This window comes from Hipposideros armiger, unplaced genomic scaffold, assembly GCF_001890085.2.
Source record: "Hipposideros armiger isolate ML-2016 unplaced genomic scaffold, ASM189008v1 scaffold_1, whole genome shotgun sequence".
Taxonomy (NCBI): domain Eukaryota; kingdom Metazoa; phylum Chordata; class Mammalia; order Chiroptera; family Hipposideridae; genus Hipposideros; species Hipposideros armiger.
This window is the reverse complement of record NW_017731351.1, coordinates 6,149,433-6,175,419: the sequence shown is the minus strand read 5'-3', so window position 1 is coordinate 6,175,419 and position 25,987 is coordinate 6,149,433. Positions and strand designations below refer to the sequence as shown.

Genomic DNA, 25,987 nt, shown 5'->3' with positions numbered 1-25,987 from the left:
AGTCATCAGATAAAGGCACAGCCCAAGGAAAAGAGGAAGCACCCAGAAAAGAGGGCTTTTCATGCCGGCCTGGCCAGTGATCCTTAAGTGATAGACGTGGGGGCTCAGACTCTCTTAGCCAGAAGGGGACCCGAAGTGTGGCTCTAGGAGACACTTGCTGGAATCAGAGTTGGGGTGTGGAGGTGGAACCACAAGCAGGAACCGGCTCCCTAAATAAGGGCTGGGACTGAATCCTTAACTAGAATGTGCTGAACAGCTATTCTTGAAATTAGAGAAAAAATGCAAAACTGTAGTGAAGTGGTTATGCTTTCTGACCCTACCCCTACCCTCAGCCCCTGTCTTTCTTTATTTTCACTCTCCTGTTCAGGTCATTCTCATGGTTTCATCTTTCACATTCGTGCAGGTAACAGGTAGACTAGGGTTTATGTCCCTCTGTGCCTTTCTAGTTGTATGTTCTTGGGTAAGTTACTTAATTTCCTTAAATACCAGTTTCCCAATCTGCCAAGTGGAGATACTAGCAAATAACAGCTACCCTGTTAGTATTCTTGTATTAACATGGAATAACACAGGTGGAGTATTTGATATAGTGCTGTCAAATAGTAAGCTGTGACTGTCGTGTGCTGGTCCTAAATGTCCCTTTGTTGTATCACCTGTCCCCAGGGCTTCGGTTATCTATTGCTGTGTAACCAGCATCTCAAGATGTAGTGGCCTAGAATAACCATGTTATTATTTCTCATGATTCCATGGATTGACTGTGGTTCAGCTGGATGGTTCTTCTGCTAGTAGTTTGGGATTTCTCAGGCAGCTACAGTCAAATGGTGGCTGGGACAGGAATATCTAAAATAGCTTTACTTCCATGTCTTCCATGTCTTGACAGGGGTAATGGGAAGCCGGAGAATCTGTCTTTGCAGGGGCAGTAAGGTCTCCATGTGGCCTCCACAAAGTAGCTGAATCTCAAGAGCAAAGGTCGCAAGAGGGCCAGCTCCAGTGTGGGAGCACAGTTTATATCATGTTTGCTAATGTCCCTTTGACCAAATTTAGTGACCATGGCCCAGGACTAGAGTCAGTATGGGAGGGGCTACTCAAGGGAGGAATGATACCAACAGGCATGGTTCCGTGGCACCAACATCAGTCTGCCCCATCCGGGTTCCAGGTCCCTACTGTCGGGAACACATCTTCATGGGACATCACTCTGGTAGCTTGGTCCTGCTAACTTCACTGCCAATCAGATAAGCAGGTCTTTGATTGTTCTGTTTGCTGAGTGTGGTGCTGGATGCTGGGTCATAGATTGCATGTCCTCATTTTATCAACTTTCTCCCGAGATTACTCCATATCAGCTTTCACATTTCCGAGTTGAAAACCTAAACACACCTTATTTCCCCCTTCTCATTTTCTTACCAAAATCCTGACTTCATGAAACCCCGGCCTGTCTTCCTTGGTTCTGCACCCTCACTGCCACCACCAAAGTCCTTGTCCTTATTATCTGACACACGAACAGCTGCAGTACCTTTCGGTTAAGTTTTCTTTACACATCACTTTCTGTGGGATGCGTTTCCCCCCACAAGAACCTGCAGTATATTTATAGTTCTTGTCCCATGAAACCTAACCTCCCTGCTTGTGTTTCTGAGGTCCTTATTTATCTAACCCTACTCCATTGATACTTTTTTTTTTTAATATTGTACGTCACTCACCCTCCAGAATCAGAGAGTGAGGAGGGAAGGTACTTAAAGTCCATGTACATTATAAAGTCTTAGGACACAGAGGGGAATGGAGGCGGCGACGTGGATACAGGGCAAAGCTCCTGAAGACGGGATGTAAAGCAGAAGGGATTCATTGTCCTATTTGTGAGAATTAGTTAGGAGGAAAAGGGGGACCCAGAAGCTTCAAGGGGTTAGAAATTAGATCCCCTTTAGTGGAGTCCCTTATTTTTTAGAAACCCTAAACTGTCTTTTGTTCCTTGCATTGCCCGTGGCTCAGTTGGGTAATACACCCACACGGTCTGGTTTTATTGTCGCCAGTGGTGCCAGCCTGTGTGTTCTCATGCTGTGCTTGGCACACAGTGAGTGCCTCATAGCGTTTTGGGGTGAAGAATAGAAGCAAAATGTAAGTTAAATTCATGCTTTTAATACATTAAGATGGACGACATCGACAAAATGAAATGAAAGGGTGTATGACCTTATGCATTGCGTGGAGAGAGATGCAGAACGCAGGTTCATGAATGATCGTTGCCATTAAACGTGGGCATTTGGTGAGCACACAGTGTGTGTGGCTGGGATGGAGGAAGGCTGGGCCCCACGTCACATGCAGCCAGAGGACCTGCCCTCTGTGGATGGAGCACACAAAATGCCTTTTGGAGCAGCTAAAATTTTAAAATAGGCCATCGACAGAGACTAGCCTCCTGTTCGTATGCAGAAACAGCATGTTGAAGTGTTAAGCATTGAAAGGCATTAACTGAGGACGTCCAGCAGGCAGACTAGTCCAGCAGGCAGACTAAGCTGTTTGGTCTTTTTCCGAACTTATTCTTATTCCAAAGCCATTCTTTCCATTCCAGAGGCATAGTGTTTCTGGGAAACCACCGATAAGGTTTCCCCTCCGTGACCCAGAGGCTGAGGAAATGGCAGATGCTTTTGAAGAATCTCTCCTGTCCCACAAGCTTTCAACCACAGTTTCAAGCATCCTATTTTAAAGAATTCAACTCCTGGGTGGTCCACTTCGCTTTAGGAACTTGGACTTTAAGGCGGCTGCATTCTTGGGGTGGAGTGGTGGTCTCTTCTCACTGAGATCCTGGTTGGTCCCCCTTAACTTCTCAGCACAGCTGAAGACTGGGGTGGGGGAGTGGGTGTGTGTGTGTGTGTGGGGGGGGTGCCCCCCACCTTCCTACTGGCGACTTGCAGGCCCAGGGGCCTCAGCTTCCTGCCGAGTCCACCCAGCTATGTCATGCAGGGATGCAGGGAGAATTTTCCCTGGGAGGGCCTCCTCCGAAGTCTTGGAGATGAGCCTTGAGCTCTTGGCTGGAGTCGGGCTTTTCCAGAGTGGAGGCTGTAGTAGTGTTCGTCATTGATTGAGAGACGTGCTGCCCGGCTATTTTCATGCAAGTCAAATAAAAACCTCTCTTGTCTTAGGCCGGCTTTGAAAGGTGTTTTCCTGATGATTTCCCAGCGACACAGAATGACTGTGTGGGAGAGAGCAGTTAAGTCGCCAGAACGCGCTGGGCTGCTGCCTGCCTCCCCCGAAGCGCCCCTTTTCCCGGCACACACTTGCTGCTCTGTTTTCTGTCCTGGAGCTGCCTGAATTGTGCAATTTTTGTAGGTGAATGTGAACTCTTCAATCCAGCAGGAAGTGCCAGGAACACAAACAGCCCCGCAAATTGGCATTTGCCAACCGAGCTGGTTGCATTATCTCCACGGGGCACTTAGCTTGAGAGAAAACTCAGGCTTTTGCAAGCATCCAGGAAGCATTTCAACAAGGGAGAAAGAAGCACCAGGAAAAGGCCGTCATCAGGAGGTGCTCCAACTCTGGGCCATGTTGGATTTTTGTTGTTACTCTTTATCCAAGCTGCTTCTGATTTCGGGGTACTCTGGCCAGGTTAATAGTCTTTGAAAAAGGGATTTCAAATTGGTGACCCACAAGCCCAATTCCATTCACAGACTCTGTGTGTGTGTGTGTGTGTGTGTCAGGGTCAGAGTTTCAAGTATGCGGGGCTGGTGCTGAGCAGCGGTGGCCCCGTTAGGTGGGGTACGTGCTCCCTGGTTGAGCACAGGCCCCACTTGTCCCTGCTCCCCTTAGTCTTGTCCACAAGCTGCTCCACTCTGCGTGTTCCTCGCATGGTCCCTTGTAGGCCTTGGAGTTTGAACCAGGATTTCCACAGCGTTCCTCGAATGCTGGAGTCCACTTGCTCTGAGACAAACCAAAAGGGTAGTTAAGGATGTTTCAGGAATTGATGTGTATGATAGAACTAAAATTTAGAACCATCTGCAGTGGTTTCTCAGTGAAAACGTTTTTCACCTGCTCCCAGTGGCCAACCCTGGCTGAAAGGCTGACTTTCAGCACTTCTTTCGGCGTCGGGAGCTGACTTCCTCAAGGCCTGTCTGCCGCCCAGCTCCTTAGACAGCAGAGCTGGCGGCTGGGCCAGCTCCGGGTACTCCCCAGGCCTCTGCTGAAGACCCCTCAGAGGTAGCACACGTGCCGCCCGCCCCAGGGCCAACGTCAGTAAAGAGTGTAGTCAGCACAAAGAAATGTGAAGTGATCACATGCTCTGGGGCCCAGACCAGTTCTTAGTTCTCTGCTAATGAAAAATACAACGTCTGCAGACGTTCGGCTGTCTGAGGCACAAGTCTCTTTGTCCTGTCTTTATATAACTCCCTTCCGCACCTGAGCCTTCAGTATGGCAAGAAATAGGCAGCAACAGTGCTATTTGAGCTTTAGCCTCCTTTCCTATGCCCCTGTGCCCTCGCCTCGCTGTAGAAGTATTCGGTGATATGGGGAATAGAGCACGGAAGAGGCCGAGACGCGATGGTGGCAGAGTGGTCCCCAGGCTCACACGGTGAGCCTCTGCATAACTGAGGATTTGATAAGGAGAATAAGCCACCACAAAAAGAATTTTGAAATAATGATTCTTCTTAGAATCATTGTACCTCCCCCGTGATTATTAGAGTAAAACCTTTAAAATTTAGTACTAACAAACTTCGCATCAGGTTTTCATATCGTGTTGTGTTTTCCATGTGCCCAATCAGACGGAACACACAGTGGGTCAACACGAGCTGTAGAATGAAAACACCTCCCTACAGAAGAGGCTAATTATTTGGTCTCGGGCTGTTCTTCCTGTGGGTCCTCAATTTCTTCCATTTCTAGTCTATTCTATCATGGAAACTAAACTTACAGTAAAAATAATATCTAGAGGAATCTATCTTCTTTTCATTACTTGGCTTTTATTTTTCCTCTCAGATAATTGTGTCTCTTAAAGCACCTGTTTTAAATGTCAATTATTAAACTAGGTAAGGATTTGAACTAGTTTGCTGACATTTTTTAGCTAATTTTTAAAATTTGAGGTAATCGTAGATTCAGGTGCAATCGTAAGAAATAATAGAGAGGTTTCACTTACCTTTTACCCGGTTCTCCCCGACTGTAACATCATGAAACACTCTAGAGCAATGTGACAATCGGTGTTGACAGCAGCTCAGGCGAGAGACAGAACTCGTCTGCCATCTCAAGGGCTCCTCAGGTTGTCGTTTCGTAGTCACACTCATTCTGCCAGCCCACCTCTGGCAGCCACCAGTCTATTCTCCATTTCTCTAATTTCGCAGCTGGCTTATTTTTAGCTACATTTCTTCAACAGTTGGCCTCTGGGACGTGAAGACCATTGAACACTTAGGCAAGGCTGATGACTCTTGTAGGTGGAAGCTTGTATTTATAGATGCATGCTCTCAAGTGTTGCCTTGTGTGGCTGTTCCAGGCGACAGTGTAGGGTCCCGAAGCCCAGAGTACTGAGACGTCAGAAAATGGCCCTACCAAAGGTGGATGGAATTTTCTCCCCTGAATTCACTACCTCCACAGAGCAGGCCAACAAGTGCCCTCGGTGCAGAGCGCCTCCGCCTCTCCCTGATGCTGGGAACATCAGGTACTGTCTGGAGCCGGCAGCGGCAGCCGTGGAAGGGTGACGGAAGGTGTTTTCTCTACCTGCTGTGACTCTGCTGCTGAGTGTTGGGACCCAGCTCCTTCCTTTTCCCTCCATCTTTGAGGTTCTCTTAGCCGTGGGCAGCTCCGCTTTGACCCTGTGCTGGTACTTGGAGCTTCTGGAATGCCACAGGTGCCAAATAGTCTTTCCCCCTTCCTTGCGCTCAGTCTGACTTGATAATCTGATGCCACCATAGAAGTGAAAGCCATTGTCATTCTTAAGCAAGCAGCTGGTACTAGAAGGGTCACAAATCATCTGATGTCCACAGCATGTGGGCCTCTGTGACACTTGCTCTGATCTGTAGCTTTGCGGCCCAAACACTTACCTCTTAGGACATGAAGGATGACATCTGGTGGAGCACATATTGGAGGAAATTGATTTCTCTAAGTGTTTATGGATTGGAATTGCTTATAACAGCTCTGTCCTTGGCATAAATCAGCAGGACATTTTCAATTCTTTTAATTACAGGAATCAAATGGGATAGCTTAGAAAGAAGTATGATTGTGGTGAGAAATTCGGCATTTCAGACATATTGTATTACACTTATTTATATTTAAACTATTTTAAATATTTTGTTATCATTGAAGTCTTAAGTCCCATAATAAAATCAGTCTCTACTGGAGGGATATAAGAATTGATAGAAGGAGTTCATGGACTCACAAAACCATGTGCTGACTGAGTTGTAGTGAAGGAATTCATGGGTTTCTAAGGTGCTTTCCTCCCTTCCTAGTCTTCTTTCTTTCATGTTGTGTCCAATTTTAACCTTTTTGCAAACTGAGGAGTTGTTAAGATTTTAATGAACTATCTACGTGTCTAAAGTTCTTAATTATAAATTTAAACTAGCCAGCTGAGTTGTGAAGAGGATGGAATCTGTGGTTTTGGGTCCTGGGATGCTATGCAAAAGAAATAATAAAAAGTGAAAGTTTTAATGAGAGGGGCTGTGCGAAGCTTTTTAGTCATGTTTGTTCAAAAAGAACAACAAGAAAAGAGAAAGAAAGAATGAATGAACGAATAAATTGAAGTTGCTGATTTGTGGCATGTATCTGAGTGTTACCTCCAGCACTCCATATATATATGGAGACTTAAAGCTTTTCATTTTGTTACTTAGGCTCCTTTATCAGTTATCTGTGCATTAAAGAGTTTTCAGTGCCTGGTCTTCAGCATTAAATTGGATGATTCCTGATACAAGAAAAGAAACCCATAGGTTATGCTTTGGAATTTAGTTATCAGTTACTTAGGAATTTCAGTTCAAAGGAGACTACTAAACCTGAGTCAGTTATTTTTTTACTCAAAAACATAATTCCATTGGAAAGCTTATATACCCTATATAAAAGTTTTAAATGTAAAAGATTGTTTTAAATGAGTAAGAAATTAAAATGTGTGCAGTGTTCTGAGATTAGGATGTTAGGGAATATGAGTATTTCTCATCGGTAGACTGACAGAGTGAACCTTGAAATACACAGTATTGGACAACTGCTTTTCGATTATTTTCATGTACTAAATTGGGGGTTTTGGGTTACGTCAGCTTCAAAGTACTTAAATGAGAAATAACAATGCTGGCCCAACTGAGAAACACTGCTCCTGCCACTAGAATGTAAGTCCCTGAGGGCAAAGATTTTGTAGATGTTGGTTATGGTTGTATTTCTAGCTCCTAGAGTAGCTCCTGACACATAAGAGGCAACGGTACAGTTTTGTTGAATGAATAAAAAATAAACACAGGCTAATAGACTGAGAAATTGTATAAGGACTGCATCTTCTTTGCAGTAAGGACTGTTTATTCCCCTTGAGAATAGTGAAACTGTACATTTGTTTGCTGTTACTAAGGTAAGACATTCTATGCAGCATAAATGCCATATTTTTAAAAAGATGCCTCAGCCACATTATGTAGGTCATACTTCTAGGTACTCTCACGTCTTTGATCGAGTACAAGGTCCCCTAACAAATAATATAATTCCTTGACTCTAAAAACAAAGCAACAGAAAAGAAGCAGGTCGAGTTGGAGGTGGACGTGTTAGATGTTTACTGTGTGCTGCTGAACTGATCTGTGGAGAGGGGTGTCGTATCCCCTGACCGTCACTATATCCTCGTGTAATAGCCGTTGTTCTCTGCACAGGTGAGGCAGTCAGCTCAGCCAGTAGGTAGTGAAGACTGATTTCGAGTCCAGTTCTGCCTGTCTGCAAAATCCATGCACTTGACACCATGTTATTTTTTCTGAGACCTACAATCTAATTTCTGTGGTTTATTTCAGTCCAACTTGAAGTGTTTTGCATTCACGGTTCCCAAATTCTTACTGTGGTTAATGAGAGCTTTTCAGTCTGTGCTGACTTCTTTGATACCTGTTGACACTGAATGTCTTTTTGAAGGTCCCACTTGAGATTCTGTCATCACTTGGTTTTTACCTTGTCCTGGTTTTCTGCCTCTGCCCACTCTCTTGGGGTTTCATTAAATGTATGGACTATTTGAGGGGAGAAGTGACATCTTACCCATATTGAGTCTTCCTGTTTGTAAGCACGCATAGCTCCCCTTTAAAGTCTCTTAAAAATGACTTCCAAGAGGTTTTATAATGTTCTCCACAAAATATTGGGTTGTCAGAAAAGTCATGACATATTTTTTCTGTTTTTCGTTGTGAAAATGCGTCATGACTTTTCCGACAACCAAATACCTGTAAATGAATTACACATTCTAACAGTTTGTTGTGGGTTACAGAAACTCAGTTGATTTTTGTGTATTCTTATATCAAGCAGCCTTGCTGAATTATTTCTATTCATTTGTATTTTATTTTGACTTTCAAAAAACTTTTTATTTAGGAGTAATTTTAGATTTACAGAAGGGTTACAAAGATTTTACAGGGGGTCTCCGTGTACCCTGCACCCAGCTCTCCCTAAGGTTAATTTCTTACATAACTGTGGCACTTTTGCCAAAACTAAAAAACTGATGCTGGTACAGTACTTTAAACTACAGACTTTATTTGGATTTCACCCCTTTTTCCACTAATGTCCCTTTTCTATGCCAGAATCTAATCTAGAATAGCACGTTGCATTTAGTCTCTTGATTTTTAATGTAGAAAATTGTACCATCTGCAAAGAATAATAGTTTTGTCTCTTAGCTACCGTGTGCATGTGCGTGTGCGTGTGGTGGCTGTTAGGTGTGTATATGTACACACACCGTCCTGCACTGGTGTGGACTGGCCACTCTTTTCCAGGCTCTCCCTCTGCCCGTAAATGTTGGCGCTCCCAGGATTCTGTCCTTTGCCCATTAATGCTCGGCTGCTGCACACTCTTGGGGTGGGGGTGGGGGCGGGGGGGCATGTCTCAACCATTGTGTATTTCCCTGTGTGGCTTAGGTGCAGCCTTGTGCCCAAGGCAGCCAGTCTGCTACGATCACCAGATCGTTCTTTCTAGCAGGGATTTCTTTTGAGCTGGCTGTCTTCTGGAAAGCTCTATCTGGATTTTCCACAGACTTTCAATGTGTCTTAAGGGGACATACCTCACCTTTTGCTCCTGCCAACTTGTCACTCCTGCATTTCCTGCCTCAACAGTCTCCCAGTTACCCAAGACGGAGAGAAACCTGGACTCGTCCTGACCCCTCCCTCCCGCCCATCCTCCCTCCTCCCTATCTCCATCCTGTCACCAGTCCTGTTCATTGTTTTCTTTCTCACTCATTTACTCCATCCCAGCTGTTTCACTAAATGCTGTCATTCCTCCATCCCTTGCCACACATCAGGCGCCTTCACATGGTATTCAGGGCCCCGTGGTGCCCCCTGACCCCTCCCACCCTCATTCTGGGCTCATCACACCTGAGTCCCTCATGGCCCCTGGAGGAGCCGTGCTTCCTCGCCCTTTCTGCTTTGGAACTTATACACATAAGGATGCTTTTGGTTGTTGTTCCTACGCTTTCTTTTTCTGACAAACGCCTGCCGATTTTCAGTCTCCATTCAGTGGCCACTGCTTATCTAGGAAAGCTTTGGTCTCCTCGGCTGGGTTAGGCTTACCACCAGGTGCTCTCAAGGTAGCTCGTGTCTGTTTCTCTGCCGGCGCTTACAGCACTGAGCCTGCTTAGTTATTTATCTGGTTAGCAGCCCTCTTCTCCTCGACAATACTGTGTGTTCTTCAGGGTCAAAGACCGATGCTTCCCATCGCTAAGCACACCTAGCACCTAGCTGTTACTAATTCATGTTTATTGAATGAATAAATGCATTCACTGTTCTTGGAAACCCTGACTTGACTGTTTCCAAAAATCATGTACAGTAAAACCTTGGACTGCGAGTAACTTGGTTTGCGAGTGTTCCGCAAGACGAGCAAACATTTCTAATACATTTTAAGTTCGTAAATGAGCAATGTTTTGCAATACGAGTAGTTTCTTTCTGGAATGAATTATGCTCGCAAACCAAGGTATTACTGTATATATTTTTAACCAGGAACAAACTTCTGTAGTCAGCTTATTTATATGTAAGTGAGGTGGGTGCACTGGACAATTTCTCATGTCCTTCACAGCTCCTACAAACTGTTATTTATTATGATTTGAAGATGTAGCATGCTTGAGCATATTCAAAAGAAAATGATGCAAATTCTGGAGGAAATTCCAAAATGGGACTTCCAAAGTATTTTGAGAAATGGTAGTAACACTGAAATAATAATTTGGCTTTTTGGTTGTATTGCATAACTAAATGTGTCACGTGCTAATGATCTGAGCACTTGAACAGGATGGGTTTCCTGATGGTGATCAGAGTTTCTGTTCCTTTGCTTACATGTCTGAATCATTTTAGAGAGGCTGTGTCGATTCTCCTTTGCTGAAGATTTTCAAGTAAAAGTTAGACAACTAGGTCTTGTGGGTATTGCAGATGGGATGGGATTTAAAATGTAACTGTAATGATGGGACTGATTGACCACTGAGCTATTGCCTAATGATGAGATTATTCAGTTTTGTCGTTGACAGCTTTTGTTTTTATTCTACAATAGAAAAGTTGAATTTAAATCGGATAACACACTATTTTTTTCACTTTTATCTCTTAGTGGATTTAATATCAACATTAGAAAGCCACCAGAAGTCTGTGTTTATTAAAATTGTTGACTTTTGTGCATCCACAAAGTAAGTATAGTGGGGCTGGCAGAAATGACCTAGGTCAAATCAGTGTCCGCTGTCCAATTTAGAAAGGCGTTTTTAGTGTAATCTTTTTTTTTTAATTTTGAAAACTTTTAAAATGTAAAATATAACATACATACAGAAAACCACATAAAACAAATCTGTGCTTTAATTAATTGCTACCAGGTGAACAATCTTGGAACTGTCACTCAGGTCAGAAGACAGAGCTTGGCCAGCCGCCCCGAAGCCTCTCCATGTGCCCTGTCCCAAGCACAGCCCCTGCCTCCCCAGTAGAAGTTTCCAGGTTTTCATTTTAATCACTTCTTTGCATTTTTAATGGTTTCCTCACATCTCTAGGCATCCTTAACTATTCTGCTTTAGTTGTACCTTCTAAGATATGCGAATTTTAAGCCTTGTTTGGGTCTCAGGTCCTCCTCCCATCCTGTTTCTCCCTGGTTATTGAGGGCTGAGGAAATTGGATTACTGGACCTGTGGAGTGTCTCAGGCTGGACTTTGCTGATGGCTCTGGCTGCTAGGACTTGGCTGTGTAGAACAAGTGTGGCTGCTTCAGGCCTCAGTCCTGGAATGAATGACGTCCTACCTGGAACGCCATCCATGTCCCCTTGTCTCCCTGCCTGCACCTTGTTCACGAGACTGTCTCCTACCTGTCCTTCTAGAGCTTAGCTCAGACCTCACACCTCCAAGGAAGAGTCCCTTACTTTCCATCTGATAATCGAGCCATCCTTTCCTGTCGTCTCCTAGCACCTGTCACCTCTAGCATGACACTGAGGACATGGCTGCAGTTGATTCTTTGCTTGTTTTTCTCTTGCTGAGAGGCTTCCATCCATTAAAACTTCGCTAGACCCTTCTGTGCCTGGCAGCGTGCTAATGCACGGGATACAGACGGGGACAAGGGACAGCTCCCTGCCCCCAAGAAGCTCACAGGCAGGGAGGGACAGACAAGTATGGTGCAAAGTGTTCCGAGCGGAGGAAGCAGGCTGATAGGAGAGCGTGGACAAGAGGCCTCCCGTCCTAAACTGAGGGCAGGGCAGGAGGGACTGACCACTGGTCTCCCAGAGGAGGTGTGTGGGCACCTACTAGACAGAAAACGGTGAGTTCTATTCCATAGTCACTTACTGGGCTCTTTTAGGTGACAAGCCTCATATTAATATCCTGTATAAAATACCCTTTTTCCCCTTTTTTTGATAGCTATGGCAGATAACTTTTCAAGTGTATAACTAAAAAGCTGATTGGAAGTGTTAAAGGAAGGGTTAATGTGCATAGAATGGGGAAAACCAGGCTGTAACATTTATCTAAGTATAAAAATAGAAATATTTTTCTATTTCCGAAAACTAAGCCGAGGGTAATAGATTCCCTGGTTAGGCCGAGAAAGGAATGGATCCTTTTTGTGGTTCAGAAGAGCTGATGGTTACATCACCCTCCATTTTGTCAGAACAGAATTTTCCTAGCTTGTCTGTTCATTATATTGTTTAATTTCCTGAGAAAGTAGACATTTTTACAATGTACTGTTTATGTGGAAATTTAATATAACTTCATTCTCTACTTGAAGTACTTAATATTTAAAACTACTCCTTTAAGAAAACCCTCTCCCTCAGCAAATGAAATATGTCTTTCGCTTAGTGCATTTGCTGTCGTAAGATCCAATGGCTTTGCTGTGTCATCTTCTAAATCTCAAGTACAATTATTTTATGGTATCTTTCCTCCCCATGAAGCCAGTCCAACATGGCACAGTGACAACTGAAAGGCTAACTTGAATGTAACTGGATTTAATTTCACTGGACTGGACTGTCCAGTATCCTTGTACTGGCTGAGATTTCACATTGTATAGACTCGCACACTGTTTCAAGGCTTCTATCTGGAACTTTAATTCAGCTCTTAGACCTGTTATGGACTGAATGACCCGCCCCCCACATTTATATGTTGAAATTCTAACCCCCATTGTGATGGTGTTAGGAGTTGGGGCCTTTGGGAGGTGATGCGGTCATGAGGATAGAGACTCCTGAGTAGGATCAGTGTCCTCATAAAAGAAACCCACAGAGCTCCCAGCCCCCTCCACCTTGTAGCCCCTTCTCCGTGAGGATACATGGAGAACACAGCTGTGTGCAAACCAGGAAGAGTGCCCTCACCAGACCCCAAATCTAACAGCGCCTTGATCTTTCATTCCTCAGCATCCAGAGCTGTGAGAAATAAATGTTTGTTGCTTAAGTCATTGCGTCTAGGGTACTTTTGTTACAGCAGCCAAAATGGTCTAAATAATACTCTTCAATACATTACTACCTAAACTTAACCCTAAATGCCCAATGAGCTGCCTTTGGTTACTTTCTGTTCTTTAATAACCCAAACTACTTTTTATTAGAGTTTCAAATATATATACAGAAATAGAAGGACCAGCACAATGAACCCCATGTACCCCTTCCCCAGCTTCAGCAGTTATCGTCCCATGACTGATTTGTTTCATCTATACCTCCGCTAGCTCTTTCTCCCCCTCCATACAAAATCTTGTACATGAATGTGCATAGCAGCATTAATCGTAATAGCCAAAAATTGGAAACAAACCAAAGGTCCATTAACAAATCAAATGTGGTCTGTCTAGTCAATGAAATGCTATTGGGCAGTAAAAGGACTGAAGTGCTAATCCACACTACAACGTGGATGGATCTTGAAAGCATGATGCTGAGTGAAAGAGGTCAGTCACAAGAGCCCACATATTGTATGAGCCTGTATGTGAAAAATCCAGAATAGGCAAATCTGTAGACAGGCTGCAGATTAGTGGTAACCTGGGGTTGGGGATGGTGGTACTGGGCACCGGGGAGCTGAGTGCCAAACGGTTTGTGAGGACGAAAATGTTCTGAAATTAATTGTGGTGATGGTTGCACAAGTCTGTGAATTTACCAAAAACCACTGAATTGTATGTACACTTTAAATGCATTGTATCATATGTGAATTATATCTCAGACTGTTAAAAAAAAATGTCAGGTCAAGATGGTTGATAATGTCATTCATATATTTCATATTCTTACTGGTTTATTTCCTTGGTCAATTTTTGCTTCAGATATTTTAGAGTTCTGTTATTCAGAGCTACACATTTAAGATTCTTATGTCTTCTTGATATAACCCTGTTCCTCTCTAGTTATACTGCCTGCCTTGAAGGCCATCTCATTTGATATTAATATAGCGATACCAGCATTTTATACTTAGGGTGTGCATTTAATATTTTTCTACACTTTTACTTTCAACTTGCCTGTATGTTTGTATTTTAAGCACTTTTCCTGCAAACAACAAAGTTGCTGTGTAAATTTGGCCCCAGAACCTGTTTTTTTAGGTAACGTGTTAGCCAAAGTACATTTTGGGGAATGCTGTTCTAGGCAAAAGAATGCAAATTAGAAACTTGCAAGAACAAAATAGAAATGTTTAACTTCATTTTTATTTGAATTAATTATGTGTCCATGTGGCATTATCATTACAATCATGTAATACCTATTTTTCATTTTCCTCGCACTGTTTAATATTGATAACATACTGTAACAGATAGGCCATCCTCTTCAGGGTCTTAGGTTCTGAAAATCTTTTATCACACTGTCTACACAAATTAAGCAGAAGCATTTTGTTTTTCTACTAGATAGATATTTGTAAAAATATAAATCCCTCCATAAAAAAGACAAATGCATAGGTACTATAGTGGAGGGGAAACTAGAAGATGTGTTGAAACTCAAGGAAATACAAACCAAAAATAATAGTGAGCAATTTGATTACTTTTTATTTATGAAGAATTGGTTAAAAATAGTTTTTAAAGAGTTTAAACTTAGGCAGTGGCATGGAAATTCTCACAAGTGATTTACATTTTTCTGTACTCTTAAAATAACTTTAAAAAAAATTAAGCAGTTAAGAGGGCCAAGTGGAGGCTAATTATACATAAAAGGAAAAAACGTCTCCGTCACTCCTCTCTGCTCCCTGACACTGGGGTGAGAGGGCTCAGGGGCCTTCACGCTGTAGTGAATCTGTAACTCATCCTGATAGAATTGGACGACTGTCCCCGAGCAGTCTTCCAGAGTGGATTACCTGTTTGCTCAGATGTCTGTTTCTTTCTGTTGCATAAATGTGTACATGACTCCTTTTTCTAAGATGTTACAAAGGTCACTTTTTTCCCCATTGCTTCTAGTCAAACTCCAACTTCAAGCAGAAGAGAGAGGGGTTGTGTCTATCAAAGGAGTGTGTGCGAACCGCTATCTCGCTATGAAGGAAGACGGGAGGTTACTGGCTTCTGTAAGTAACACTCTGCTCTACAGGTTTTTCCTTTGTGAGCTGCTATTACTGTTACTGTACTACTGTTGGTATGCATTAAGTCTTCACTAAGGGTTTTACAAGTACGATATCATTTAATCTCCATATTCACCCTGTAAAATAAAGTATTATGCTCTTTATTTCACACGTGCAGAAACTGAAATTTTGAGGGAGTAGTAAAGTAACCAAGGAAACTGACTCGCGCCCTGGGTGGGACCCGGGGCAGCGTGGACTCCAGCCATGAGCACTAATTAATTCACTGCCTTTTCTTGCCTTTTCTGCAAAGCTATTAAACCACCCGTTCGTAAAGCAATTCCTTGTATTGTGTGGTTGTTTGAAGATCAGTGGGATGGACACGTAAACTTTTGGGTGTTCATTTTGCCGTTTCTCCTTTCAGATTTGACATACTGAATGCTTGCAGTGTAGCATATGAGCTGAGAATGTGGGCTCTCGACCTCGGTGCAAATACTAACTGTGCCACGCGGGAGCCACGTGTTCCTGGGTGAATTATGGGAGCCAGTTCCCTTCCCTGTAAAGTGGAGGCACCAGTGAGCCTGTCCCATAGGATCTGGGTGAGGACTAAATCAGGTCATTTATATCAAGTGCCAGAATGAGGTCTAGCACATCATAGGTCCTGAAGTGGCTACTTCCTCCTCACGTTACTTCCCATTTGTATACAAGGCCATTTAGGACAGGGACCTGTTTCTCTCTCTCTCCCTCCTTCCCTCCCTCCCTCNTCTCTCTCTCTCTCTCTCTCTCTCCCCCCCCTCCCTCTCTCTCCCTCCACTTTTTATCAAAGTGAGTCAAGGTCCTTGCTCCAGGGCCCCATCCTTCCCACCAACGCAGGCTCCCCAACAGCTTCACCTTTACTGTTAGAGCCAGACTGCATGTCAGTTGAGCAGACAGTGTGTGGGGACTGGCGCAGGGAATAAAGCAGCATAGAGGACGTGGACCCCACTTCTGTCTTATTGGGGGAGCAGATAGGACATGTGCCTCTGTGTGTGTGTGTGTGTGTGTGTGTGTACATGTGTGTACACAAATGCAAACCGCAGCTATAATAGCAATACCCGCAGCCAGTGCTGGCCTCTCTATAACTTGCCCCACAGAGGGGATCTGATAGTACAGAGCAGCGGTGATGTTTGGAGCTAAATGAATCGTTTTTGAAATTTTTTTCTGAGTGAGAACCTTTGGATTTCTGAACGTACTGAAACAGATTTACAGAGAAAAAGAATATTTCAACCATTGGATTGATCATCTGACAAAGATATATTTATGCTGATATTATTGATTGGTATCGTTTTTGCAGGATAAATGACAAGTTTGGGTGTAGTGGCTCTCTCTGTTTTTGTTACTGAATAAATTTTAAAATCCTCTTCAAGAATAGCCCATTCTTACTGGATATACAGTGTGCTACATGCTCTACTGGCATCAGGGTTATAAAACTGAATCCAGGATGGTCTGCGCCCTTCCTGAGTCACAGTCCTGGGGAGTCAGAAGGGTAAGCATGTGTGATGATGTGTAAGGGTTTGGATGGTTTCTGCTCTATCATGCATACATGCATAGTAATGTAGGAAAGGAAGTAAGAAGTATTGTGATATAGGAATCTAGATTGGGGAAGATGACCTGTAGGTAGTGTGCATCACACATAGAGTGCAAAGAACTATGGTTTCTGCAGCTGCTGGAGAGGAAAGGGGTCAGCAGGCAGTCTGGGAGCAGCAGGAGTGGAGATGAGGCTGGAGATGATTCTAGGACATCGAACCTGCAAAGGCACGTGTGCAGGAAGCTTACTGGGTGTGTCTCCAGAGTTATAAGTAATGCACCACTGTGAGAGCATAAGGTGTGCAGGGATTACAAGGTGGAAGGGAAGAGAGATGGCTGGAGAGATAGGTAGACTGCCCGCTACCTGCAAGGTGCCTTCTAACCTTGCAGCTACAAGCAGTGGAAGCCACGAAGAGTTCTAAGAGACACACTCAGATTTGAATTTGAGAAAGATCTCGCCAGCAGCAGTGTACCGGATGGCTTTTAGGGGCCAAGACTGGTGGAGAGAGACAGTGCAAGCAAGTGGTGATGAGAGCCTGGTGGTAATGGGGCAGAGAGGTTGTGTCGAGTGCTAGCACTTAAGATGGTTTATATTTAGGAGTGCAGCAGAGGGAAAAGTCAAAGGCTCCTAGGGTTCGGGTTTGGATGAAAAAGGGGACCGAGGAAAAGCACAAGTTCTGGGAAAAGGTAATACCGGTTCAAATGTAGACCAATCTAACTCGAGTTGCCTAAGAGACGTTCAGGTGAATATGTCCACTACATAGTTGGAATTATGGGTCTGGAGCTTAGAGGAGATGTCTGTGTTCATGTCCAGGTTTGGGTGTCATCAGCATAGAGGTGGTAGTAAATTAGAGGAATGGGGGAGGTTTCCTCGGTGAAAAGGTTGACTTTTCAGCCCTGAAAGGTTGACTACTTGGGACTTTAACTTCTTCGACTGTTCTTGTCTTTCTTACTACCAGTCTGCTGTCAACTCAAAGGGTGATGTCATACTTTGGGACTCTACCACAGTAGCATTTTAAATATTTCCAGGACAGTGAATCAGTGGGTAATTTTGGATGACCTTGATTTTATAGACAGGAAGAGGGGTTTACCCCTACTCTTCTCACCTCAGGATGTGACAAATCACAGTGTGAATCACTATGGCTTCTGCAGTTGTGTTGGTTTGGCTACTGTCAGACAGGGAAAGTGGTGGAGAGAAAAAAAGGGATGCACAGATTGGCTTCTGTCGTAAGTAACTATGGACCACACTAGTCAAATGGTTTTTAAAGCCCTGGCCTTTTCTAGGTCTTAACCTGGCCCAGTGAGTGATTCAAGATTGTTTTCCACTCAAATTAGAAAACCCAGTAACCTGGTAATCCTGGTGGCCCTGTAAGATAGCATTGGAGGGGCTTTTATCTCGAGAACGTAGTCTGGAATGTAGGTACGTCTCTAATGATGAAAAAGATCTATAGTCAAAAGTGAAAACAGAAAGCTACTCTATTTAAAGTGCATCTCTGAAACTCCTGGGGTTCATAAAAGAGGGGATGAATTCAAGACAATAGACCCAAAAACTGAACTGTCTTCTCATTCTTACAGAATTCCCTACAAGTTAGAGCTCAGAGAATTCTGACCTCTTTTCTTGGTAAATAGACATTAAGCTTCCCAAACTGTTGATTCTGTACCATCCGAAGCATTAAGTGCTCTGAAATAAACTGTTACCTCATTTCTTCCTTAGCTAAACAGGACCTTTCACAAGGTTAAGGTCATGGCATCTGACTTAGTCTTAATTGTGTTTCTCTTTCCTTGGATGCGTTAATTCTTCCCGATAGAGTAAGAGGTAATTTAGCAATGCTTAGAAATCTATCAGACTTTTCTGTGAGGACAAAGCTACAGCTGTCCCACATCAATGGCAAAGCCAGGATTTATCAGCTTCCTTTGAGGAATGGCATCAGCCAAGACCCAGTTGTTCCAGCTCCCATCATAGGATCTATTCTGCCAAGTTCACGAGTTAATCTCTAATCTTACCACGCGATTTGTATGGCTCGCTGCCATGCCTTTTCAGCAGCTGTCACCTCTCTTTCACATTAGTCAGGGTGGGCTGTATCCATCTTCAGATGAGAAAGGAACCATCCACACCTCAAAACCAAGGAGGTGTGTTGGTGGTTCAGTAAGTGGCATATTTCTCTCTGAGTCAGACCCAGAGGCACTGAGCTGTCAACAGTGACAACTTCTGGTATGATCCAGTGTTGGACCAGTAGCCATCATTTGGGGAAGGAGACGCTGCTTATAACCTGGAGAACCCGGGCTTCTGAGCTTGGACTTGCTGGACGCATTCTTCTTACCATTCTTCTTCCCCCGGCCCTATTCCACACTGCCGTGTTAAGGACACATCCCTGGGCTCTTCTGCATTTTACCCTGCGTGGGAGTCCCACAGTGATTTGTAGAACGTTCCAGTTTCCCCTCAGAAAGAAGAGTGCTTTGGACACATAACACATCTTGCTTTCTAAGTGACGCTAGGTAGATTACTACCAGTTGAGAGTATGAAAAAAAGACAAGTTGTGCACCATTTTTTTCTCCGACACCTTCCCCTATTAATGGTACAAATGCATTCAGGCTAAGGATTTCTCACCATTTGAAAACATTTCTTAAGGGTCTTTCTCCCCCCCTCCCCCCACCTTTCAAAGCTATAAGATACAAAAGTTCAAAGAGTAACTATATTTAACTACCAAAGCCTATATTTGGAGGCAGACATCCAGTCGTTCTTTAATACATAACAGACTCCTTATTCCATTCCAGGGCAGGATACATTTTGTTGCTATGAGCAACAGAAGTCCAGAACAAATATTAGGATTTCTTAAGTGTTCACAAAATTGAAGTAGAATTTTTAAAAATTATATAAAGTGAGGTTAATTATAGTTTTAACTTTAAATCACGAAACAATCTCAATTGGCATCAGTATGAAAAAATTTGCCTGGTCTTCATCTGCTAGAAAGTCGCCCATTGTTTTCTATAAAAGGCTATATAGATCATGGTAACTGAGCAAAATATCTCAGTAAGTATTTGAGTGGGTATAACTTGTGTTAATCCATAATAGTGAACTATGAAAAAGTATTTATATTCTCTGAGGATATGCACTTAATTACTGTAAAAGTAAAGTACTTTTTTACCAATTGAATAACTTTCTTAGTTGATGGGCCTTTGCAAAAATAGGAAACCTAGACACAAAGTAAAGGAGAGAAAACAGATTTTTGAGGGCTCAGTTATCCAGATTGACAATATATACTGGTCAAATTTGTCAGAAAAATACAACAATTAAAGAGGAATGTATATCATTTTAAAATGATAAAATATAAGTAAATGCAAACGTTACTGCCTAATAAGAATTATTGTTTCTCCTAGAAACCAAACATAAAATTTTACATAACCTACATATATATTACAAAATTAAGATCACATTTACTTTTAACTTTTCACAATTTGTAAGTTTTATTTTGTTCTGAACTAGTCAACACTGATACTTACATCATGTCTGTTTTCAATTCTCAGAAGTGGTGTAAGCAAAAGCGTTTTTGGATTCATGTTGAGCAAACTCCCTCCTAAGCCAAACTGCAAAATCAAAGTACTGTAAAAGAATAAACAATCCAAAAAACAGAGCATGGGGAAATGGCCATAAGGTTCAAATCTGATAGTCAGTAGTGGACGAGAACGGTGAAGCCAGCGGCCCAGGAGAGATGGGGGGCGTGGGGCGTAGAGTTACACCCCCGCTTCCGTACGGTATTCTTTGTAAGTCTCTCTCTGTACACAGTCCACATTTTAAGGGATGTGGGGCTCCATCTCCTTGAGGAGGGAGCATCTACATAAATTATTTGGAATTCTTTTGTGTGAGAAATTTGTTCTCCATTTATTTCATTTTTTTTATTGTTAGTTTCAAGTGTACAGAACAATGCATGTTACCCTTTTCACCCTCACAAAGTAACAACCCCCCTCCCCCATCACTGCCTTCCCACCCCCGATATCATGCTTATCTATTACAATTCCATTGACTCCATTCCCACTCTCTACTCCATGTCCCATGACTATATGTGTATATATATAATTACAGTTGACATACATTATTATTCAACATCAGCTTCAGAAATACAGCGCGGTGGTCAGGCCTCTACACCGACTATGAAGTGGTCTCCCCAACAGGACATGAGTTCATTTGGCCCCCTAAGAAATATTTACAACATTATTGATTATATTCCTCAGACTGTCTTTTTCTATCCCTGAGGCCATATTGCAATTACCAATTTGTATTGTCTCATCCATTTATTTCTTTATTCAGTCATTCATACCAGCATATACTCATGGGTGTTTATGTTATACGTCGGGTCATAATCCAGTATGTGTTATTTATTTTGTTGTTCAGGTTGTCCCAGCCGTAGCCGTTGGGAGCTTTTTCATTTGGCTCCCGGCCCCCTTTGACATGCCCCATCAGCGTGGGGTTTTTGAACACGTCCTCATTTTAGGGCCTACAAGACCCTCCAGGCTCAGTGTGTACATCCCTCCTCCAGCCTAGGATGAGCCAGATCCCTAAGGAGCCTTGGTTGCTTTCACTGGAAAACTGGATGCTGGGTGTGCTTTTTGCCACTGAGGTGTGTTTCCTTCTAGGCCTGTCACCCACCAGAGCAAGAAATGCGGGTATCTGCTCCGCTGGGGATACACACATACCTGCAAATACAGGAAGCTAAACATGAGCACATGCTGTGTGGCCAGCCCTAAGCCACCAGGATTGCACGGGTCATTTTAGCCGTCCTCCGCCCCCTTACTTGTCCGTAACCTCTAACAGTGAGAAACCTGCTTCCCACCATCTCCTTGGATCAGTTTGTCCATATGTATTCATATCTCACATTACTTTCCTTTCGAAATTTCAAAGTAAATTAAATCCCTAGACGAAAATAAGCCGAAGTATTTAAAATGTTGACAATGCTTTTTCAAACTCTTGGATTCTTCCCTATTCCGACACTCCTACAAGGGGTCAAACTATCAGCACCGTCTGTAAACGCATCAGCGTCACTGTCTTTGCTGCCAACAGGTGGTCCCGGGCCCCTTGCGAAGGACGCAGAACCTCACGTGTGCCCACTGCTCACGCGCAGGGCTGTGCCCCTCTGATACGTGCATGTGCACGCTCCTGTGGGTTCCATACCTCCTGGAACTGAGAATGATGGCTTATTATTCTTCTCAACTATCGTAACTCAACACACTTTCTAGCATTCCATGTTAATTACTTTAAAACTTCCAGTTCTCTGGTTATTAGCATTAGCAAGAGGGAAAGAGGGCTACGTGACATGCCCGTTGCGTAGTTCTGCTCTTTAAATTCCTTATCTCTGTTAGAATGTCTAATAGTCATCCGAAACCCACCATGTTTAAAACTGAATTCCTATTCAGTCCCTGTGAGTCCCCTCGCATAGCCTTCCCCATCTCAGTAAGTCCTCATTTGGGAACACAAACTTCAGTGCCATCCTGGATTAGTTTGTCGCCCTGCACGCCCGATCTGTCAGGGAACCCTATGGACTCCACCTGCAGAATCTATCCAGAAGCAGACAGCTGCTCCCCATCCCTGCTGCCACTGCTGTGGGCCACGTCTCCCCTGAGACCCCGAGCAAGCCTCTAACTGGTGGCTCTAATGGAGGTGTCTGCCTTTGGCCCAGTGTGGTCTTGGCAGCCAGAGCAGCCCTGGAAAAACATGTCAGATCATGCCACTTTTCTATTCGAAAGCCTACAATGTGGCCTTTTATTTTCTCAGTAGGAGCCAAAATACGTACAATAGCTTTCAATCTCCTATCTCATTTCCCCTCGGCCGTCGTGTCCTGCTTCCCTCCCCTTCAAGCCCTCTCTGCGTGCACTCTGGCCTCCGTGCTGCCCCCACACACGCCAGGCCTGACCCTGCTGTAGGGCCTCGGCACTGGCTGTCTCCTGTCTGCTAAAAATGCCCTTCTTTCATAGCTGGGTGGTTAACTCCTTCACCTCCAAGTAGCTGCTCAAATGTCACTTTCTCAGCGGCACCTCCTGCGATCTAATCGCTACCCATCACTCCTACTGCCAAGCCCTCTCATCCTACTGTTTTCCTTTACTCTGTAGGATTTATCATTTGAGCACACAAGTGAGCACACACTGCTTACTGCTTACTGCATGTCGCCCCCAGCTTGTTCTGAGCAGCATAAAGGCACGTGTGCTTGTTCAGTGTGGCCACTGATCAATCCCAGTGCCTGGAAGACAAAGACGCATGTTAAATGAATAGATGCATTATTGAACTGTGTGCTTCCCCAAATTCTTCTTAAGTTAACCAAAAAAGTAAAGGAAACTGTAATTTGATGAAAAGGTGTCAGATAGATACATGGGCAAAGGGTGTCTACAGTTTAAAATAAGTGACTGAGAGCACCAACTTTAGAGTCCTTACTCCTGAGTAGGTGATAATGACGTCACTGGACTGTTGTGCTATTTAGATAGAATGATGTACAGGAAAGCCATCAGTAACTGTGAGTGAAGAGAGTTCCCGGCTCATGGCCTCTCTAAATTAAGGCTTGAAGGCAAGGTACCATGGTCATAAGCCATTAGAAGCTACTTATCCACTTCCTCAGCGATGTCACTTCATCCAAGACCCCCTTTTTTCTTAAGTTTGAAATGGTGAGAAGTTAAACATTGGGGACAGGAAAAAAGCTCTGTAAATGTTTATCAAGGTTAATGAAACTTATATTGCATCCATTTTTTAACAAGAATGTTAAAATCACAGTCACAGAAGACAATTTGTAAACTGATAAAGGAGAGAATTGAAAATTGTACTTATATGGGCCTGTTAAATGCATCTTTTTCTTGAGAGCTGAATTTTGGCCCTGCGACCCATTAAAAATAGAATGCAGTTTGTTTTCAAGCGCATAGCAGTTGTTTAGTAAACTTACTTGTCTGAGCCCCTGGCACAGATGCAGGCTTTCCTTGCCTCCCATTTTTGTGAAGGTACAAGTAACCTCTGTAAGAAACAATTTGTGAGTTCCATGATGCGGTGTCCACTTAATCCCTGTACTGTTTCTTTTCTCTGAAATCGTAGGCACTGGCAGAGAAGGCAAATATTATTGGCATGGCACGTATCCCCATAGGCCAGGCATGTAGGGAGTGCCAACTAGCAAGGTGGGGCGCCCTGGAAGTTGACAGAGCACCAAACAATGAGCGTGTCAGTGCCCTGATGACGAGCGGTGTGGGTGAGGGCCGCTCCGGGGAGTTGGCCTGTGCCGCTCTGAAAGGACATTTTGTATTACCTTTATGATGGCTATGGCTTTTCCTTTTACCCTTTACTTCCTGTCGCTTTTCTACTCCCGATCTTAAACCCAGAATAGGGAAAGAGGAAGATTTTTATCAGTGGCGCTGAACAATGACAAAAATAACCAAGGCTAACCTGAATCAATACAGGAAGCCGCCTACATTCCACCAGAGGGCGTGTGGGGCGTGGGCTGTGGACGGCCCACGTCACTCGCGGTGCACGTGTTCAACGGCGACCACCTCTGACTTTCTGACCACACAGGCCAGGCCAGGTGTCACAGAGCTGGGTCCTTGTGCAGTGGGCGCTTCTCTACGAGGCTGCCTGGGACTCATTTGCATCAGAAAGACAAGTTGCTTCATTAGTAATTTGTTGAAAAAAATGAGCAAAGTATATATGTTTTTATATTTCAGTTTTAAATAGTTCAGCTAACAATGGTGAAAACGTTAAACCGAGAGAATGTGCAGTAACAGTCTCATCTCTGATGAGACCGACCCCAGACCTACTGCCCTGCCCTCACCCTGAGCCTCCTGTCCACTGCAAGGGCTCTCTCAGCCCTGTTCATGCCAGTTCTCAATGCCGCCAGCTCTTTTCATTGTTTTTGCTTATTGATTTATGCTTTTCTGATGGTTTGTGCCATTGTTTAGTTTATCTTGGAACCAAGGAATCTGAGGAACGATTCATTCTTCTGAGTGCAGGTTTCCCAATCCTGAAGTTTCCTAGATTAGAGTGTATAGGCATAGGGTATGTCTATGTATTGAGTATATGGACACAAAACGATGCGTTTGTGCCATAGTTCTATGTGTACACATTGTATTCATATGTGGGAATATAAACATGTAAAATTATGTGGTTTTCTATATGAGTTTCTCATTTCATCACCTATCTATAATTGCATTATGAAAAGTAAATGATTTTTCCTTTCTCCCCTTAAAGTGAATAAGACATTTGTTGATTCCCCTACCCCCACTCCCCAGAGGTCAGTAAGTATCATCAGTGCCACCCTGTGAAGTTGATTTGTGAACATGTATCTGAAATAATGTGGCAGCCTATTAGACTTGGTTACTTGGAATAGTATTTCCAGATTTAACTATCTGTAAAGCTCGCTATCGCCTCCCCCATAAATAGCTGGATTGAAATAAAAAGGTGGCATAGTTTTCCCTCCCATACGAAACTGCCAGAATCTGTGAGTGTTTTGAGAATGCCAATCATGTGTAATGTTCCAATACCATTTGGGGTATATATTGGGTTGTTGGAAAAGTCATGACGCATTTTTGCAATGAAAAACAGAAAAAATATGTCATGACTTTTCCAACAACCCAATACATTGGCTGTTTTCTGTACAATATTCTTTTATGCCTTAGAAACATTGACTACAAAAAACAGTGTTCACACCACCCTTCTCCTTCTCTGTGGGAAGGTTGCCCTTCCAGCACTGTTTCACTGGAGAGTACGGTGACCCCTGACTGTCCCTGGACTGGGAGGAGGACCATACGTACCTGATTGGAAGTCACAGCTTTGGTTTCCCCGAGTGCGGTGTGCTTCTTGGTGTCCCTCTTTGTGGGACCCTGAAAGCCATGTTCATGGCGATTTCAGGTCTGAGCCGCTGTGCCTCCTAGCCCATCGGTGCCCTGGCTGCCCTACACCTGATCTGCCGGCACCCTTCTGCCGCGCTGGAGCGTGTCCGTCTTGCTGGCTGCACTGTCCTGCGGAGCCCAAGGGCACTGCTGCTGGGCAAGCAGAGTGGGCAGGGAGCTGTCATGGATATTTAATATGGAAAGGATAAAAATAATAATAATAATTACTATCTCTTCCTTTATTTTTCAGAAATGTGTTACGGACGAGTGTTTCTTTTTTGAACGACTGGAATCTAATAACTACAATACTTACCGATCAAGGAAATACTCGAGTTGGTATGTGGCGCTGAAACGAACTGGGCAGTTCAAACTTGGACCCAAAACAGGACCTGGGCAGAAAGCTATACTTTTTCTTCCAATGTCTGCTAAGAGCTGATCTAATGGCAACGCCTGATCTCATTTCACATGGAAGAGAGTGTAGTTCAGAAATGTGGGAGTGAGAGAAAAAGAAAAACGTGTACAGCTCTCTGCTCGGTCTGG

At 43.7% G+C, this 25,987-nt stretch overlaps 1 protein-coding gene and 1 long non-coding RNA gene across 2 annotated transcripts; one reads left to right on the top strand and one right to left on the bottom strand.

Annotated features, from left to right (window-relative positions):
• The first annotated feature begins 5,517 nt into the window (after positions 1–5,517).
• FGF2 (fibroblast growth factor 2) lies at positions 5,518–25,959 on the top strand. The gene is made up of 3 exons (XM_019628526.1): positions 5,518–5,617; positions 14,937–15,040; positions 25,698–25,959. Exons 1-3 carry the CDS (start codon positions 5,518–5,520, stop codon positions 25,881–25,883), a joined length of 390 nt encoding a protein of 129 aa, XP_019484071.1. The 3' UTR covers positions 25,884–25,959.
• On the bottom strand, positions 20,839–25,680 carry LOC109395475 (uncharacterized). The gene is made up of 3 exons (XR_002126671.1): positions 24,009–25,680; positions 23,518–23,585; positions 20,839–22,827 (listed from the first exon to the last, which is right to left on the bottom strand). It is a non-coding gene; the product is annotated as an uncharacterized LOC109395475 (long non-coding RNA).
• Positions 25,960–25,987: the final 28 nt, after the last annotated feature.